At 38.0% G+C, this 18,727-nt stretch overlaps 1 protein-coding gene, 1 long non-coding RNA gene and 1 pseudogene across 6 annotated transcripts in view; 1 reads left to right on the top strand and 2 right to left on the bottom strand.

Annotated features, from left to right (window-relative positions):
• LSM14A (LSM14A mRNA processing body assembly factor) overlaps positions 1-8,510 on the bottom strand; it is a 50,374-nt gene extending 41,864 nt beyond the window's left edge. For all 5 annotated transcript variants that reach the window (XR_010382335.1, XM_031458587.2, XM_031458588.2 and 2 more), the window contains exon 1: positions 8,233-8,510. Coding sequence is in view for 4 of the 5 variants with exons in the window: in XM_031458587.2 (XP_031314447.1) it covers positions 8,233-8,353 (121 nt within the window). In the remaining variant the exon portion in view is untranslated. The remainder of the gene's footprint in view (positions 1-8,232) is intronic.
• Positions 8,511-8,601: 91 nt separating this feature from the next.
• LOC135322046 (uncharacterized) overlaps positions 8,602-18,727 on the top strand; it is a 209,028-nt gene continuing 198,902 nt past the window's right edge. The window contains exons 1-2 of the long non-coding RNA XR_010382332.1: positions 8,602-8,895; positions 14,952-15,170. This is a non-coding gene — a long non-coding RNA (uncharacterized LOC135322046). The remainder of the gene's footprint in view (positions 8,896-14,951; positions 15,171-18,727) is intronic.
• On the bottom strand, positions 14,695-14,902 carry LOC116154891 (BBSome-interacting protein 1-like; annotated as a pseudogene).

Below are 18,727 nucleotides of genomic sequence, written 5' to 3'. Positions count from 1 at the left end.
AGTTTTTACCCCCATCTTCACCCGATTACTTTATAGTCCTTCTTTCTGTTACACATGATGATGCCAAATTCCTGAGTCTCTTAGGAGTTTGGATGCAAATCAGGTTTACTTCTTGGCTTTACCCAATGTCTACTTAGTTTGCAGCTTTCTAAATTCTGCTAAGAAGTCATTTAACCTAATCCATTTGTTTTTTAGCCTCCAAAAATTTGTTGCTGTTGTCTCCTTTCCAAATCTTTGTCCTTTTATGGGTTTATGCCTTAAAAAAAAAGTCCTTCTCATGTAGCTTTAGAATTAATCAACAGGAAGAAAAAGTAAAAGTGCAATCTGCAGTCTAAATATAATCCTGACTCTAAGCTGCTTTCTGTTGAGCATTCTTCCTTGTGGTCTTATATTTTAATCTCCCAAACTATAAGAGCAAATTCATTGCTTAATTTAAAATAAATTCATCCAATTGGAAGAAAAAACAAAAGAAAACAGGAGAGGAACACAAACTAATATAAGGGTCATAGAGAGAGAGAGAGTAAATTTATTAAAGAGACTTGAAGTCTTCAGATTTACAAGATCCACAGAGAACCACTGAGGAAAAAAAAAAAAACATACCAGTGTGGCAACATTTCTGAACACCAAGAATAAAGCTTCCAGAAAGAAAAGTAACTGGAATCAGATTGGCATCAGCAACACAAGAATGTTAGAAGACAACAATTCAGTAACTTCAAAGTTCCATAGAAAAAAAGATTCTGAATTTGTAATAAAATAGCTAGCTAATCAAGTCATCAAGAAAAACACAGGTTCACTAAGAAAATCTGCCACCCACACATCCCATGTTTTCGCTTTGTTTTGTTTTTAAATGACAAGGATGCAGTGAAGCAATATTGCGGAGGGAAACAGAGAATCAACTAAGAGGTCAACATTGTTAACAAGAAACAAGAAGCTCTATGTGTCTCTGAATAAACTGGTGAGAGATAATGGAATAGCAGCAGGTAGAAGTGGTAAGAAGTCAAATTCTGGATTTATTATTAAAGTAGAGCTGACAGGATCAGAAATACATATGAGTAGTAAGAAAAATTAAGGATGACTCAAAGGTTTTTGTCTTACCAACTAAAAGAATAAGTTGTCATTCAATTAGATGGAGAAGGCTAGATGGAGAAACAAGTTTGGGACATGCTGAATGACAGATGCCTACCAGACATCACTCCAGGTGGAGAGGCGAAGGAGGCAGATGGATATACAAGTAAGGAGTTCAGAAGAGAAGTTCAGATTGGAGATAAGAGTCAGTAATCTATAGATAGCATTTGAAGCCATGAACTGGATGAAATTATCAAAAGAGTACAGATGATAAAATAAATAAGGAAATAATTTGTAAAAAATAGCAAAGAAAAAAAGAGGGGAGAGAGAACAAGAAAGAGAAGATATGAGCCCTGGAGCTCTCCAACATTTAAAGGTTTAGGAGTTGAAGAATCAACAAAAACTAAGATGCAAGCAGTGAGGTATGAGAGAAAACCAGCATAACATCAAGTGAAGAAAGTATTATAAGAAGAACAGATCAATTGTGCCAAATACTGCTGATCAGTAGAGTACACTGAAGATAAAAACCAACCACTAGATTTAGCAACATGCAAGTTTTTGGTAACCCTGATGTAGACAACTCCTTCAAGGAGTTTTGGTGTAAACAGAAGGCTAGAAATGGGATAGTACATAGAAAAGAGGAACTGCAGTTAAGAATAAAAGTGGTTTTTTTTTTTTTTTTGGTTGTTGCTATTTTTCAGATAGGTGAAATAATAACATTATCTGTGAGCAGACAGGGAGGATCTGGTAGAGAAGAAAAAACTGAATACACAGGAGAGAAAGAATAGAGAATTGCTGGAGCAATGTCCTTGAGTCATCAAGACGGGATGACATCTACTGTACAAGTGGAAGGGTAGCTTTAGAGAGAACAGTTTATCTATATTGATCAGAGAAAAGCAGAGATTTGGGGCACAGATGTAAGTAACAGGTTACAGGTGGGAAGAATTAATCTCAACTAAGTAAGAAGCAGGGTTCACAGACTAAAAGTGAAGATGGGCGAGGAGGTGTTCGAGTTCTGAGGAAAACAAAGAATGGAAGAGGCAGAAAAATGGAATGAAAGGACCATGGGAATATAGCACAGATAATACATGGGAAGTAACCATGACTGCTGGGCTTAGTGAATATAAATTTACAGTGAAACTGGTCAGCGTGTCTGTGTTGATATAAACAAGGCTGTGGTTTCTCCAAGCTTGCGCCAAGAAAGCAGGAGGGGAAGGGGGTTCAACACTATATGCTCTGTACTGATGGTAACAACTGCTAGTGGAATTAAATCAGGAAGTAAATTTATGAGAGTGTGGGACAGTGAAAGATAGTAAGATCAACAGACTCTAGACTACAAAAGATATGAATGACTGATGGAGTTGGGGTACTACAGATTGAACACCTACACAAAAATGCTAGAAATAATCCAGATGCTGGATAGCTGGAAATAACAATGACAGAGCTACTATCTATTAAGTATCTACAATAAACTAATTACTTTTAGTATTATCTCATTTCATTCTCAGAATTATTCTGAAAGATGGGCATTATTATCCTTACTTAAAAGATGAAGAAGTTAAAGCTAAGATTAAATAACTTGTCTCAGGTCAAAGACCTACTAAGTATTCCAACTGGCCTTTTGGGTCACATTTTCTTACAGAAATAAACACCCCATAAAACCAGAATAAAATTCTTGTGAATGAAATATTTTACAGACTAAAACACTTTATCCATTTAAAAACTTATTTCAAAGCAACACATAGAAAATAAAAGGTAAACTGTTCCTACAGAGAGGACCTTCTATCACAAACTAATAAATTAAAGTTAAACCATCTACAGTTACTACTCTTACTACTTTGGCATTCAGCTAAATACAAAACTCTTGCTATGTGTCATGCACAGATAAGATTTCTTCACTCTTACTATTTCATTCCTTCTACTATTATTTCCTTCAGGTTTTATGCTGTTTTCTTTACTTCTGATTCAGAACGTCATGGCCTATCTTACTGGAAAATGCAGTTTTTGGCACCTGACTTGAGACTCCCAGACTTACCAAGAATTTCTGCAGACTATGCAGCAGCAACAACAAACTGTTTCCAAGGCTCCAAGTTCTGGCAACCTCACTAAATAGGGCAACCGAAAGAAACTGCAGCATTAAGTTTTATCAGATATTTGCGTTCTAGGTAGTGATTTTGTGAATTGCTAGATTCAGATCCCCAGCTCATGTGAGAATGCAAAAAATCAATAAAGCACTTCATAGGCATTTCATCCATCATACAAAGCTCTTCCTCTCACTGGAGTTTATGATTATGTGGCTAATTAACAATCAAGACATGGGTAAGCTATGCCAATGGACAAGACTTAACAGATTATTAAGGAAATAACCCATTACTAATTTACCTGCTTTTATATTCCTCCACCAATCACTTGATTTTAAGGACAAATAATTTTAAAAGCAGCTGGCTTATATAATCATTCTTTTTCACAAAGTCTCTTTTCCTAATGCAATGGCAACCTGATTTTCATTTGAGGGGTATATTTTCCAGGTACAGCTAACTAAATATACGCTAGATAAGGATTTTACTCATTTTAGCCTATCTTATTTAGTGTTAAAATCTATGTATATAATGCTTATAGGAAATGTGAACTTCCTCCAACTTTGAGATTCCAGTAATTACAAACCTGCAATAACTACAAGTGTCCTTTCAAATATTTGCCAAGAGCATGCTATGTGCCAGGCACTGTTCCAGGTACTGAGGATAGAGCAATGACTGAGACAAAACCCCACCTTCACAGACCTTCCAATTTGTGGAGAATCTCTTGGTAATCAGGATCTAGTATGTGCTTTGGGCGTCATAGTCACAGATACAGGTGCATATACAACTGGAAGTATTCCACAAACTTGCATGTCACCATTTTACAACTCCCTCAAATGTCCTGAATTGAGTCTTCTCTTAAATTTTAAATGAAAATTATAATTGAGCTTGAGTCATAAGGTAAAACTCTCCCTCCCCAACAATGTCATTTAAATAATGTCATAAGATTTTATACTCTTGTATCCCTATTCTCTGCAACTTTTTACTGTTGGGGAGGAGCAACATATCTTACGTGTTTTAATTTTAAAGAAAGATACAATTGTGGAAAAGCATTATTTGGAGATAACCTCAAGAGATTTCTACAAAATTAATAAACTAAAATGCTAAATCATTTCCATTTACTCATTCACTTAATAAACATTCATCTGCCCCAGGAGCTCAGGCTCTATGTGGGGAGGGAAAGTGAAGAGAGATAACAAAACACATGCAAATAAGCAAAGAAGACTATGGATAGGTCATGATCAGTACTAGGAAGAAAGTAACTCAGAGTTGTGACAAAGACTACAAGAAACAAATTTGGTGGGAGAGGGTGGGTACGTGCACGAAGTCCTGGGTTCAATTCCCCATACCTCCATTAAAAAAAAAAAAGAAAGAAGAAACAAACTACAAGCCAGATTATCTATTAACATACTCAGACTGCCATTAAAGTTGCCTTTAAATCTTCTTGACATTGATTTAGAAGATTCCAAACATCAAAGTTCATCAAACTTACCTCAATTTCACTTTTACGGAACTAGAGGCAGTCTGTGAAATCTCTGGCAGAAAATAAAGGATGTCACCCACTCGGCAGTACCTTTGGGACTGACTGGGCTTTTGATTATGTATAGTGTGGTCATACAATTTACTATCCAAACTGGAACATTTTCAAGAGAGAAAAGGGATGTTTTAATAATTGAGCCAGAATAACAGGCACAAACAAGGACTTTCCACCAGGGCCACCATATGGCCACCCTGATTACAAATTACATCAAACAGAACTATTCCAAGTTTTCAAGAGTATTTTATAGTTCCAGATGGATTTAAATTGTAAGTAAAACCCAAGTAAAGAAACTAAATTATAATTTAGATCATATAAACCAAGTGACTCCCTTACCAAAACGTAAAGATTTAAATACCTCACACTATACACAAAATCAATTTCAGGCACATTAGACTTAAATGCAAAAAGGTACAATGAAAAGTTTTGAAAAGGTAATCAAAGCAGCTCCATTATTTTGTGGTAGGGAAAAATCTCTTAAAAAAAAAAAAAAAAAGAAAGAAAGAAAGGAAAGGAAAAGAAAAGAAACACTAGCCATAAAGGAAAAGAGTGATAAATATGTCTACATTAAAACAAAGAACTTCTGTTCATCAAAAGAAACCGTTAAATGGGAAAAGATACTTGCAGAAGATACATCCAGCAAAGGATTCATATTCTGAACACCAAACTCTAGAAAAAGACATACAGGAAAATGAGCAAAAGATTTCAAAGGCACTTCATGAAAGATGAAATCCAAATGACCACGATATGAAAAAGTGCTCACCTCTTTAGTAATCAGGGAGATTAAAACCAGGTACAACTACATATCTACCAGACTGGATAGAACTAAAATAACTGATACTTAGTAAACAATTTAAACAACTGCAGAATATCCAAAACTGCAGGAGGACCAAAACCTCCCCAAACCCCCCAAAACAAGACTGCAGAAATAGTTAAAACATGTTACATGCATGACGGAATACTATGCCACAACAAAAGCCAAAATAAAATATATACAAGATGATTCCATTTATATAATGTTCAAAGAGACAAAACTAAATTCTATTGTTTAGAGATGTAAGCCCGAGTGACAGAATGTAAGAATAACGTTTGTAACTAGCTTAGGAGGGCAGTAGTTGTTGATGGGTGGATGTAGCGGGTGGGAGGCTTCTGAGATGTTGGCAATGTCTGTCTTGCCCTGGGTGATAGATACAAGGATCTTTGTTTAAAAATATTTTATTTTTATCTGTGTATCTTTTCAACATGTCTGGTTATATTTCACAATAAGAAAAAGAAAATTCTCCCCAGAGGGGGAAAATATTAACATTCTAAAAAGAATTCTAAGAATGTCAAAGAGATTAACTCAATCCACATTTATAAAGAGTTAACAGGGATCTCTAAATCCAAATTAGTGCGGTGTGCAAAACATACTGTATTCTAAAATCGATGAATAAACTTTTGGCTTTAATCTGTTAGACTGCCATTCTTTGTACAAATTTTGAAAAAGGTGTAATTTCAAATAAATTTTCAACAAGTCATGTAAATTCTAAAATTTTACGACCAAACATTCCACTTCTAATTTTGAAATTTGAAGTACCCAGTTGTTGACTGGAAAAATATAGAGTAGTTTCAGATTAGACACTGCTACATAGAATATCAAGATTCGATGACTCCTTTTTGCAAACACAATTAGATTCCCAAACCTCTGTTACACATTAAATAACCTATACTGCTTAAGAAAAAAGAATTTTTTATATATGTGGGATTAAATACCAAAGCCATTAAGTACAGACATAAAATCAATGATTAAAAAAAAACCCTTTTCATTGCTGTAGTCATATAACACATCAAATCATGATAAACAGGACAAATTATGTTTGGCATATGAATTTAACTATTACAGATTAATAAAATGTTTACTGACTCTAGAAGCTGTTGAAAAGACAATTTTAAAAAATGTGGATCTTTATTAAAATACAGACTTTTTCAGGTTCTTGCAAAAGAGTGTATTCATAGATTTTTTTAAAAAGACTGAAATAAATACATTAGAAATCTTAAAAACTTTTCCCTTGTGAGGAGTAATGATACCACAGCCAACTCATCGGTAAAGCACTAAACTTGTAAGACACCTTAAAATTCAGATTAGGTAAAAGAACGCTTTTTAAAAAGCTATTAAACCTCTTTAATGAGAAAAATTGTTTTCAACTTGTATGTGGCTCTCACCAAGAACTTGAGAGCCTTTTTCATAATTTCATAAAGCCAAAAAAATTAAAACACTACAAAGCTAAATATCCAGCTGGGGAGGAGGAGAGGAAAGGAAATTAAGATAAAATAATTTAAGACTCTCTACCTAGATATAAAATTTGTCCCAACACGAGTGCTATTAAAAAGGATCTACCACAGCATCCCCCCAAAATGTCATTAAATACTTGCCTGATACCGAGAAATGACTCTCCTATCAATCAAAGGTTAATTTTTTTTCTTTTACAGATTTAGAAAATTGTCTTCCTATCCTTGCAACTGTCCCTAACAATGCTATTCACTCTATAACCCTTCAAGATGTGCTGGGAAAATTACCTTAGTTATCTTGCTTCCCTCTCCCCAGTGTTCCAAAGACCTGTGAAGTTTCTTTTATGATCAGGAGCTAAAGTTTATTTTTTTCTTGGTTTCCTGGCCGAGCAAAGGCCCAGCACGTGTGAACAGAAACAAAACCCACTCCAACTGTGGCGATGCTAAATATTTCGAGGAGGACAACTTCCTTCTGACACCCAGAACTCCCTGCCCGAGGAAGCCTCCACCGGGGTAGGTCAGCGCCCACTGACCACTGAGATCTGCTTTCTCAACAAGGGTCCTGCATCAAGTTGAACCCTTCCCCCCACCTCGCCCCCGGGATTCCGGAAACAAGGCCGAAGCGAAAGCAGTAAACATTTTTAAAGAGACGGTTGCACAACAGGCTTTGAGAAGGATTCCGGTTTAACAGGTAAATACCACACACGAGACAAGTGGGATGTGATCTGCTCGATGGTGCCAAAGGCATTTCGGGACCGTCTGCGTCGCAGAGGAAACCCAAAGTTTGGGCACATTACTTAACAGTTCACCTGAGGAATATGCAACGAATTGAAAGTAAGAACGTGAGAAAATGGGTGCTGGAGAATCAACAAATCAGCACTTTAAACTCAGGCTAGGCGGAAAAATTCTTTGAATCCTCAGGCTTTGTTTGGTGGTAAAACAACAGAACCACCGAATTTCGGAGTTGGAAGACACGTATCTCCGTGTTCTCCAGCCTGTTCTCGGACTTCAGGACCGCCCCGCCCGGCCGGCTCTCAGCCCTGTAGTTCCCGGATTGAAGGCGCCGACCTTCGGGCGGAAGCCTGGGAGCCCGGGGGAGGCCGCGGCCCGGCTCGGCCCGCGACGCCGGGGCCCGGAGGGAGGGAAGGGAGCGGCCTCCCCGAGGACGACGGAGGGAGCAGGGAGGGAGCGGCGGGGGGAGGTGGGGTGGGTTGTGGGTCGAGAGGCAGGCGCAGCCCCAAGCGCCCGGTCCGGCACCCCACCCCGAGGCCCGCCCCAGCGTACCTTTGGCGAGAGCTACGGTAGAGTTCTCGGTGTCGATAGTGTAGAGGATGCCCTCGTAGCGGATCTCCGCCTTAGAGATAAGGCTGATCTTGCTGCCGATGTAAGGGGTGCCCCCGCTCATGGCGCTGCCGCCGCCGCCTCTCTGGGCCGCTCGCAGAGAGGCAGATCCCACGCCGCTGTGGCCGCTCCGCACGCCCGCCTGCTCCGTCGGCGCCTACAGCAGCCGCCTCAGACTCAACATGGCGGTGGCGCCGGCTCCGCTACCCTCCCCCAGCCTCCCGCCCTCAAGCCGCGGCGCGGCGGCGGCGGCGGCGGCAGCGGCGGCGGCGCGGGGCATGCTGGGCCGTGGAGGCCGCTCTATCGCGAGACGCCGCTGGCTGCCAGTGGCTCCGAACTCCTCCGCGACCTCCGTAGTCGCAGCCGCGCACCTTAGCCTAATTTAGGTCCTCTGTGCCCGAGGGGCCTGAGAGGAGATTCTGGGAGTGGCGAGGTGCCTCCAGACGCCAGGACACTGCGGGCTGGAGTGGAGGCGCGAGGGGTTCTCTGGACTTAAGCTGCGGCCTCCGCCATTTCCAGACCCATTGTATCTTGTCCTAAGTCCTGTATCTTTGCAAATACGGATCCGTCTGCCTGGAAAGTTGCCCACCTGCCTCCAAGCTCCTGGTGAGCCCCTTTAGGACCTGGTTACTTCCCCTTTGAGGCAGCTGCACCCCTCCAGGAGCTCTGAGGACCCATTACATCACCTGTCACCCAACAAGCCCGCCCCACCCCCACCCACTCCCACCCACTCCCACTTCTTCCCTTCCCTGCTCTTGGAGGAGGGATTCTGTCCACTTTCCAATGGTCTCATCCAGGCTCATGACATTCAGTGCCATTGCACACAGGCCAATCTCAAGTGTTTGCAGTTTTGATCAATTCTGTGAACTCTGGATTCACATAAAGCGTAACCTTGTCAACTGAAAAAAAAAACCCACCTACAATCTAATGGTTAAGAATTATATTTTATTTTGCAGACTTGATGAAAACTTAAGCTCCCTCAGGTCTCCGAGGGACCGTGGGAGGTAAGGGAGGAGCCAGGATATATAGGAGTTCTTCCAAAAACAAAACAAACAAAACCCTAGGTAGTCTAACATCAAAAGATTACTCTTAATTAAAGAAAAACCAGACATCTCAAGTTAATGAATTTAGCACTTTTCTATGTATGGGAAGATGCAAGAGTCTGGGCTCACTGAAATCATTCCTTTGATATGCACCTTAACTAGAGCTAGTAAACTGTTTTTCTCCATCCTGAATCCCCTCAGGGCGCACAGTTGAGGGTGGCTACAGTGGTTGATGGCTTGATGGCTGCAGAATCCTTTGTTTGCTTACATGGCAGGCAGCATTCTTCATTACCACCTCCTCAGCATCTCCAGGTGAACGTTTAATCCGCCATGCTCCTGATTTCTCCTCTAAACCTAATCTTTTCCCACTGTTCACCATTGAGGTACAACTTACTCAACAGTTCATACTTAACGATGGGACTCCTTTCTCGCCCCCACATCTGTTCTGACTGCAAAATCCTGTCCTTTTCACCTATAGAATATATCCTGAATCTGGTCACTTCTCACCGTCTCCGCCCCCACCCTATAACAAGCCACCCTGTTGAGATGCACCTTAACTAGAGCTAGTAAACTGTTTTTCGCCATCCTGAATCCCCTCAGGGCACACAGTTGGGGGTAGGTCCCTCTACCTCTGCATTTGTCCCCAGTAGTTTATTCTCAACCTAGTAACCCGAAAGACCTTGTTAAAATCTAAGTCAGATCGTATTACTTCTCTCCCCAGTGATTTTATGTCACACAGTGAAAGCCAGACTCCTTACTTTGGCTTATGAAGACATAAGTGATTTAGCACCTTGTTACCTCACTATACTGTTCTGTTCTAGCCACCTCTTTCACCCAGAACTTTTGCACTTCATTCAGATCTCTACTCAAAGTCACCTCCGGAGTCACCTCCTTACTGTTCTGTTTAAAATAATACCACTTGCATCATTCTACAGACCCTTACTCTCCTTGCTTTTTCTTCAGAGCATTTAATCTCTCTCCAGTATGTCTATTTAGTTATTTGTGTGCGTCTGTCTCCTTCACTAAAATGTAAATGTTTTGAGACGGACTTTTTTTTGGTCACTGCTGTATGATTAGGTACTTAGTAGAGTGTATGAAACAGAGCAGCTCTTCAGTAAATTGGATGAAGTTGGATGAAAGCAGAGCACAGGCAGGATGTCTGGTGAGCTGAGTGAACAAATGGTAAGAAGCCTGGCAACATGCAGATGGGGAAGCAGGAACAAAGACTAGAGGCTATGTTGAGTCTGGTGCATAATGGCTTCCAAGGAAGGCTATGAAATACCTTCTTCAGTACAAGGTTCCTGCCAGGGAGTTGAACTCTTATTTCTGTTCTTTCCTCTCCCTTCCAGGCCTACAACACAGCTTGTCTTCTCATGCTTCCTGAGTGAGCTCATCCTCTTCCATATATAAGCTAACGATTCCCAGATTTACTTCTTCATTCCAGCTCTCCTGACTTCCAGGGTCACACTAGCTATGTACTTACTAGATGCAGTTCTTTAGGTGTCCCATGGGTACTTCCAGCTCAGAATGTTCAAAATTATCTGAATCTGTTCCCTTCCCCAAAATAAACCTGGCTTTTATTCACGCTCCCTGTCCTATCACTGGCCCCAGGACTCACTAAGGTGTCCAGTCTTGAAGCCAGAGTCCTTACCTGGGTATACCCAATCAGTCACCAATCTTGCGGATTCTGTGCTCGCTTAGGCAGCACATAACCAGTCTTACTGATTCTACTTTATGTTTTGCAATTCATGGCTTCCTGCACCCTGGGGCACCAGGAACTATGCATAAATGCAGTTGATCAGTGCAGCTGATTAGTGTGGTTGCCATAGTATATTTATTATACATGTAAATCTCTAACATATATATGCTAGTAAAAGTTTGAGAACTGTGACGCATTTCACCACCACAGCTTCTGAGGATTCAAATTCCATGTTACTCCCCTGCTTAAGGACCATTGATGACTTCTGGTAGCCTACAAAAACCAAACCCAACCAAACCAAAAAAACCCCCTCTCCGCTGAATGTTTTCAGCAACAGAAGCTCTGGAATGGAAAAGCAATTGTGTTGGAAGAGGAAATGAGGAAGATAGGTCCAAAGCAATGTTTCTAGCTAGAATACTGTTTTTAACTTACATTTGTGTTTTCTTGGTAAGGCTGAGGAGTGGCTGATGGAGAATAAGGGGGAAACAAGGCTTCTGCCTCTCACTGTCTTTGGTGTGGCCACGGTTATTCATTGTAACTCCCAACATTCTGTGTGCCTTAGGCTCTGGCCACACTAAATTCATGTACTTCTCAAAACGTATGTATCACTCTCCTTCCTCTAATCATTCCTTCGTCTCCTGTTTGATATGAAAGGCTCTCTATCCCATCTCCACTTGGTAGGCAAGATTCAAAGTCACCCTCACAGTATAGATAAAAATTACCTCAGAATAGATCAAAGACCTAAATGTAAGAGCTAAAACTATAAAGCTCTTAGAAGAAAACATTATGGTAAATCTTCTTGACCTGGATTACACAATGGTTTCTTAGATGTACCACAAAAAGCTCAAACAACCAAAGAAAAAATACATAAGTTGAATTTCATAAAAATTAAAAACTTTTGCATTTCAAAGGACATTATCAGGAAAGTGAAGAGAAAACCCGCAGAATGGGAGAAAATATTTGCAAATTGTAGATCAAATGAGACTTGTTGTCCAGAATATATAAAGAACTCTTAAAACCAACAATAAAAACACAAATTAAATTGCCCATTTAAAAAATGTGTAAAGGATTTGTATAGACATCCCTCCAAAGAAATATACAAGTGGCCAAATAAGCACAGAAAAAGATGCTTAACATCGTTAATCATTAGGGAAATGCAAATCAAAACCACAATGAGATATCACTTCATACCTAGCAGGATGATTGTGTTTAAAAAGATAGACAATAACAAGTGTTATTGAGGATGTAGAGAAATTGGAGCCCTTATACATTGCTGATGGGAACATAAAATAGTGCAGCCTGTTCGGAAAACAGTTGGGCAGTTTCTCAAAAAGTTGAACATAGAGTTACCATATTACACAACTGTTCCGTTCTTATGTACCCATGATAGCTAAAAACATATGTACCTGCAAAAACCTTGTACACAGATGTTCATAGCAGCATTATTCATAATAGAGTGGAAACAACCCAAATATCCATCAACTGGTGAATGGATAAATAAAATATGGCGCGTCCATATGATGAGATATTATTTAGCCATAAAAACAAATGAAGTACTGATACATGCTCCAACATGGATGAATCTTAAAAGTATGCTAAGTGAAAGAAATCAGACATGAAATGTCATATATTATATGATTCCATTGATATGAAGTGTCCAGAATAGGAAAATCCATAGATACATAAAATAGATTAGTGGATTAGTGGTTGCCAGGGCTGGGGAGTGACTGCTAATGGATGGAGGTTTTTCTCTGGGGTGATGAAAATGTCTGGAATTAGACAGTGGTGATTGTTAAACTATATTATTAATATTCTCAATACCCACTAAATTATACACTTTAAAAAGTGAATTTTATAATGTGTGAATTGTATCACAATAAAAATATGCCTCTTCATATTATGACTCTATTAAACTAAGGTTTCATAGCAACATGGGCACATGCTTATAATATTTAAATAAAAAATCTGGATACAAAATTATATGAGTATAAAGACTTATTTTGAAAAAAGACAGCATATGAAAATAAAGCAGTAAAGTAAATGCTATTGTGTCAAGGTATTAGATATAATGTTTTGTGGTAAATTTTCTCTCTGTATTAGTAAGGAGATGTGTTCTGGTTATCTATTGCTGTATAACAAACCACTGTAAAATTCAATAATTTAAAACAATTACCATTTTATTACATCTCACAGTTTTTAGAGCAGGGCATGACTAAGTAATTCTGTTTTAAAATAGCACCATCTGTGGTCATTTGGTGGCCACTTGCCTGGTCTAGAAGGTCCTAGATGTCTTCATTAACATGACTGGCAGGAACAGCTAGAAGGCTGGGACTCTTATGACACTGTGAAACCACCTTACCAGCTTGGACTGTCAGCTTTCTTATTTGTGCTAGTGTTATTTTGAGTCTTTCTGTTTTCTTTTCTTTCCTTCTTTCTTTTTTTTTTTTTTTTTGAGTCTTTCTTAAATAGCAGTCAAATACATTTCCCAAGTGTTGCAAAAAGGAAGACAAATGATTGGGTCAGTCATTTTACTGACTGGAGGAGGAACCACATCTTACACAGGGTTGAATTCTGAACTCAGTATGTGTGTCAGTTGGTTCTTCTCAGAAGTAGCTACTGAGACAGGAGTGAGAGGTTTATTGGAAGTAATGACTGTGAAAAGTAAAAGGGAGAGGAAGCAGGATTGAGCAGGGAGAGTTTGCAGATCTGACAAAATCTCAGCCAACCTAACAGGGCTCCTGGAGCAAAGATTACTCTTTAGAATAGACCCACATCATGCAGAAATTATGAGGCCTAGTACCCCTGCTGTTCTCTGTTATTGGCTGGGGCTGCCCAGGAAGAACATGGACTTGGATTGAAAGCTCTCTGCTAACTGCATTCCTTGGTAACAGCATCACAGTTCCTTTCATTATTTCTTTCTTCCTTCTTTCCTTCCTTTCTTTTTTCTTTCTCTTTCTTTCTTTCTCTTTCTAAATTTTCTTTTTCTTTTTAAAAAATATTTTGTTGTTTTTAATTTCTTTTTTTGTTCATTTGTTTGTTTTCCTTTTTTTTGGAGGAGTAAATTAGGTTTGTTTGTTTAATGGAAGTACTGGGGATTGGTTCCAGGACCTCTTGCATGCTAGGCAAGCACTCTACCACGGAGCTATACCCTCCTCGCACAAGTCCTTTCTTGAAGCAAGTAAAAATTAGGTAGTCAACAGTTCCCTAAGTCTTTTCCTGTGATTGCATCTTACTTTAGCAAGAGTTAATGAATTAGATGTCCAATTTAATAAGTTTCTCTTCTATAAAACTTTATATTCATAGAGTAGAACTTTTGAGATTTTTCTATTTTTTTCTTATCTGTTTCATTAATTTTTTTAAAGAATTTGATCTAAGTTGTGAAATGTATTGTTATAAACTTATTCATAATATCCTGTTAATATCCTTTTTTTTTTCTGGGTTCAAAATTTTAAAATTGCTTATGTTCAGTGCAAACCAGAGTGTTCAAATTCATGGCACAAGTTTTATTAGTCTTGGGTATTTTTGTATTCTTTATATGAATATTGTCTGTTTTATTAACACATATTGCTCTCAGCATACAGATGCAGATTATTTTCTAGCTATTATTAAAAGTAAGAAAAAAAAAGTAAGGTAGGGTGTTCTGTAGAAGTGCTACGTTATTATTCAGTGAGTTATTTGCTATTGTTCTTTTTTGGCCATTTCTTGTTAGGGAATTGTATCCTGTGCTGCTTGTTGCATTTTCTCCAGTTTTTCCAGTCAGATTTTAAGGATAAAAGTTGGGGTTTACACAGCACCACTTGGTTATATCTTCCACAGACAACTGCCCTTGTTTTGGAAGAACTTCCCAGAACATTGACTTCACTTCTGCCATATCTGATATGGTTTCTTGCTGAAAGTTCTACTGTTCTTTCTCCCCGCAGCTTTAGGCATCCAACCGGATATTACCAAGATGACTGACAGGTGTTGACTGAAACCTACAGAAGGAACTTGCTTGGCGACTCCAGTTGGAATGGATACTCCCTGGGGCAACCGGGGGCCAAGTTATCCCCATCTTTCCATCATGACCCCAATCTAAATTGTCAAATGCAACTTTCGGACAGGACAGGGATTTTTGGAGCCCTCAACTCTTGTCTACCTAGGTAAGTGGACTAGATGTCCCAACAAAATAAGAGCGAGGAAACTTGCTCGCTCAATACCTCAACCCGGGCAGGTAGTCCGGAATATGAACTAACTTGTTTAGTATGGGATGTCTGGGTCACCTTTGGTTCGTTTTTGGGCCTTCTTACAGATGCATGTCTTCCGAGACAGCTCAACTGTTGCCCCAAGCAACTGTCCCTGTTAGTGTCCTTTTAACATCTGTAGGCTCTGTAGTGATGTTTCCCCTATAATTAGGGTCTTCTTCCCCCCAACCCCTGCCCCTTATGTCTTGCTAGGGGTTTATCACTTTTATTCATCTATTCAAGGAACTCGATTTGGTTTTGTTACTTTTATCTATTGTTTGTTTTCCATTTCATTGACTTCTGCTATTATCTTCATTATTTCCTTCCTTCTACTTATTTTGGGTTTAATTTGCTCTTCTTTTTTTTAGCTTCTTTAAGGTAGAAGCTTAAATTGTAGATGTTAAACCATTCTTCTTTTCTAATATAAGCATTTAAACCTGTAAATTTCCTTCTAACAATACTTTAGCTGCATCCCACACAATTTAATATGTATTTTTTTATTATTATTCAGCTAGAAACATTTTCTAATTTCCTACTGTGATTTCTTCTTTGACCCATAAATTATTTCAAACAGTGTGGCATAATTTCCAGATTTTGGAGAATTTTCTACTTGTCTTTTGTTAATAATTCCTTATATATATATATCCATCATGGTCAGAGAGTATGCTCTGCATGAAATCCTTTGAAATTATTGAGACTTGTTTTATAGACTGATGAATTGATGAATGTTCATATGCACTTAAAAAGAATGTGCATTCTGCAGTTATTGGGTGTATTATTCTGTAAATGTTGAGTCAAATTGGTTGATCATGTTCTTCAAATCTTCTGATTTTTTTGGTCTGTTCTAATAGTTACTGGAGAGATATGTTAAAAATCTCTATGATGGTAGATTCATCTATTTTTCTTTTTATATATATATATCAATTTTGCTTCATATGTTATTAGACGCATGTAATTTGTTTTCAACCATCTTTTCTTTTTTAATTGAAGTATAGTTGATTTACAATGTTTCTGATATATAGCAAAGTTACACATATATACATATATAAATCTATTCTTTTTCAGATTCTTTTCCATTATGGTTATTACAAGATACTGAATACAGTTCCCTGTGCTGTACAGTAGGTCCTTGTTGGTTATCTATTTTACATATGTCAATTCTAAACTCCCAATTTATCCACCCATCTTTCTATTCTGGTAACCATAAGTTTGTTTTCTATGTCTGTGAGACTGTTTCTGTTTTGTAAATAAGTTCATTTGTATCATTTTTTTAGATTCCACATAAGAGCAATATCATACAATATTTGTCTTCTGTCTGACTTGCTTCACTTATGATAATCTCTAAGTCCATCCATGTTGTTGTAAATGGCATTATTTCATTCTTTTTTATGGCTGAGTAATATTCCATTACACACACACTCAGACACGCACACAGACACACACACACACACACATACATGTACATACACACCACATCTTCTTTATTCATTCATCTATTGATGGGCATTTAGATTGTTTCCATGTCTTGGCTATTGTAAATAGTGCTAGGTGCACATAGTTTGGATTGTTACTCTCTCCTAGTGAATCAACACTTTTATCATTATGAAACAGCTTTTTGTCAGGTCCTTTACATGATACTAATAGAGCTATAACTGCTTTCTCATGACTAGTGTTGCTTGGTATATCTCTTTTATCCTTTTATTTTCACCTATCCCTTTTTTTATAATGTGTATAACTAAATGTGGTATTTATATTCAGTTTGACAAGTTCTAGCTTTTACCTGGAGCATTTAGTTCATTTATATTTAATATAATTACTGATATGTTTAGATTTAAGTTTACCATTTGGCAATTTGTTGTAGTTCTACTTTTTATTTGGTTTTTATTTTCTGCTTTCTTTTGTATTAATCAAAAAATTTTTATTAGTCCATTTTTTTCCTCCTCTATTGGAAATTTAGCTCTATCTTTTTGCATTTATATTAGTGACTGCCCTAAAGATTATAAATTACATCTATAACTCATTGTAGTCTAGACTGAATTAGCTTTTTACTGCTTTATAAACAATGAAGGGCCTTAAAACAATTTGATTCTATTTACATTCTCTCTTTGTGTTATTATTGTCATATGTTTTACTTCTACATATAAGCTCCCACAAAACATTATTGCTTTTGATTTAAAGAGTCAATATATTTCTAAATATAATTTTTAAAATAGCCTTTTATGTTTATCCACATAGTTATCATTTCAGTGACTAGCCAGTTTTTCTGTTATTCCCTGAATGTGATGAGTCTTTTTCTATGGATGGATTAAGATTTTCTTTTTATGGTTTTCAGAAGTTTGCCTGTGATGTCTTTATGTGTGGTATTACTTATGTTTTTCTTGCTAGCTTGAGGTTTGCTGCATTTATTAGATCTTTCATCAATTTTGGAAAATTTCCAATAACTAACACTTTTTGTTATATTTCTTTTGCCCCATTCTGTCTTTTTTTTTTTTTTGTGAGTTTCTAATTATACATATGTTAGACCTTTTAATATTGTTCTGCATGTCTCTCACACTCTGTTCTATTTTCTTTTTCTTTTTCTTTCCTCTTTGCTTCATTTTGGGTAATTTTGGCTTTCTCAGTTCACAGATCCTTTCTTCTGCTGGTTGCAATCAAATTATTCATCCCATCCAGTGTTGTCTTTTTCAGTTCTTGAGTGTCCATTTGTATCTTCTCAAGAAAGTCTATCTTACTATTGAAAACTTGCATTTTATTGTCCTTATCCACTCTGTTCATCTTATGCTCTGAAGTCTTTAACATAATGGTAATAATTATTTTAAAATTCTTTTCTGCTAATTTTAGCATCTGGGTCATATTGGGATCTGCATGTATTGATTATTTTTTCTCTTGACTATGGATCACTCTGCTTCTTGACTATGGGCTCTGAGTCTTTGCATCTCATAATTTTTTGAGGAGGATAGTTAGGTTTATTTATTTATTTATTCTTAGTGGAGGTACTGGGGATTGAACCCAGGACCTCTGCATGCTAAGCATGCACTCTACCAGTTGAGCTATACCCTCCCCAACTTGCATCTCATAATTTTTTACATTATGTATAACATACAAGTTTGGACATTGTATTTAAAAGAACCAAAGTGACTGGTGCAAAAACATTTTTTTTCCCCAGAGAGGACAAGCCTTTTCCTCTGTCAGTCTACTGGGATGAAGGGCTGATCATTCAGACTCAATCAAGAGTTGAGCTGAATTAGGGCTGGATTGCAGCTTTAATTAGTTTCAGTTTACTTGGGCTTCAAGTGTCTTAAGGGCAAGATGTGATCTGTGTATCTCTCAGGCTCCTCCTTCTAGTGGGGCTTAGACCCAAGCATTGGGAGCTGATGGAGATCTGTCTCTTTCAGTCCAGGACCAGCCTCCTGTACTGCTACCCTTTTAACTATAGAGGAGGACTAGCTCTGTGTTTTGAGTTCTTATATATATTC

This window comes from Camelus dromedarius, chromosome 9 (assembly GCF_036321535.1).
Source record: "Camelus dromedarius isolate mCamDro1 chromosome 9, mCamDro1.pat, whole genome shotgun sequence".
NCBI classification, from domain to species: Eukaryota; Metazoa; Chordata; class Mammalia; order Artiodactyla; family Camelidae; genus Camelus; species Camelus dromedarius.
The sequence above is the reverse complement of the archived record's forward strand: the minus strand, read 5'-3'. Positions and strand labels throughout refer to the sequence as shown.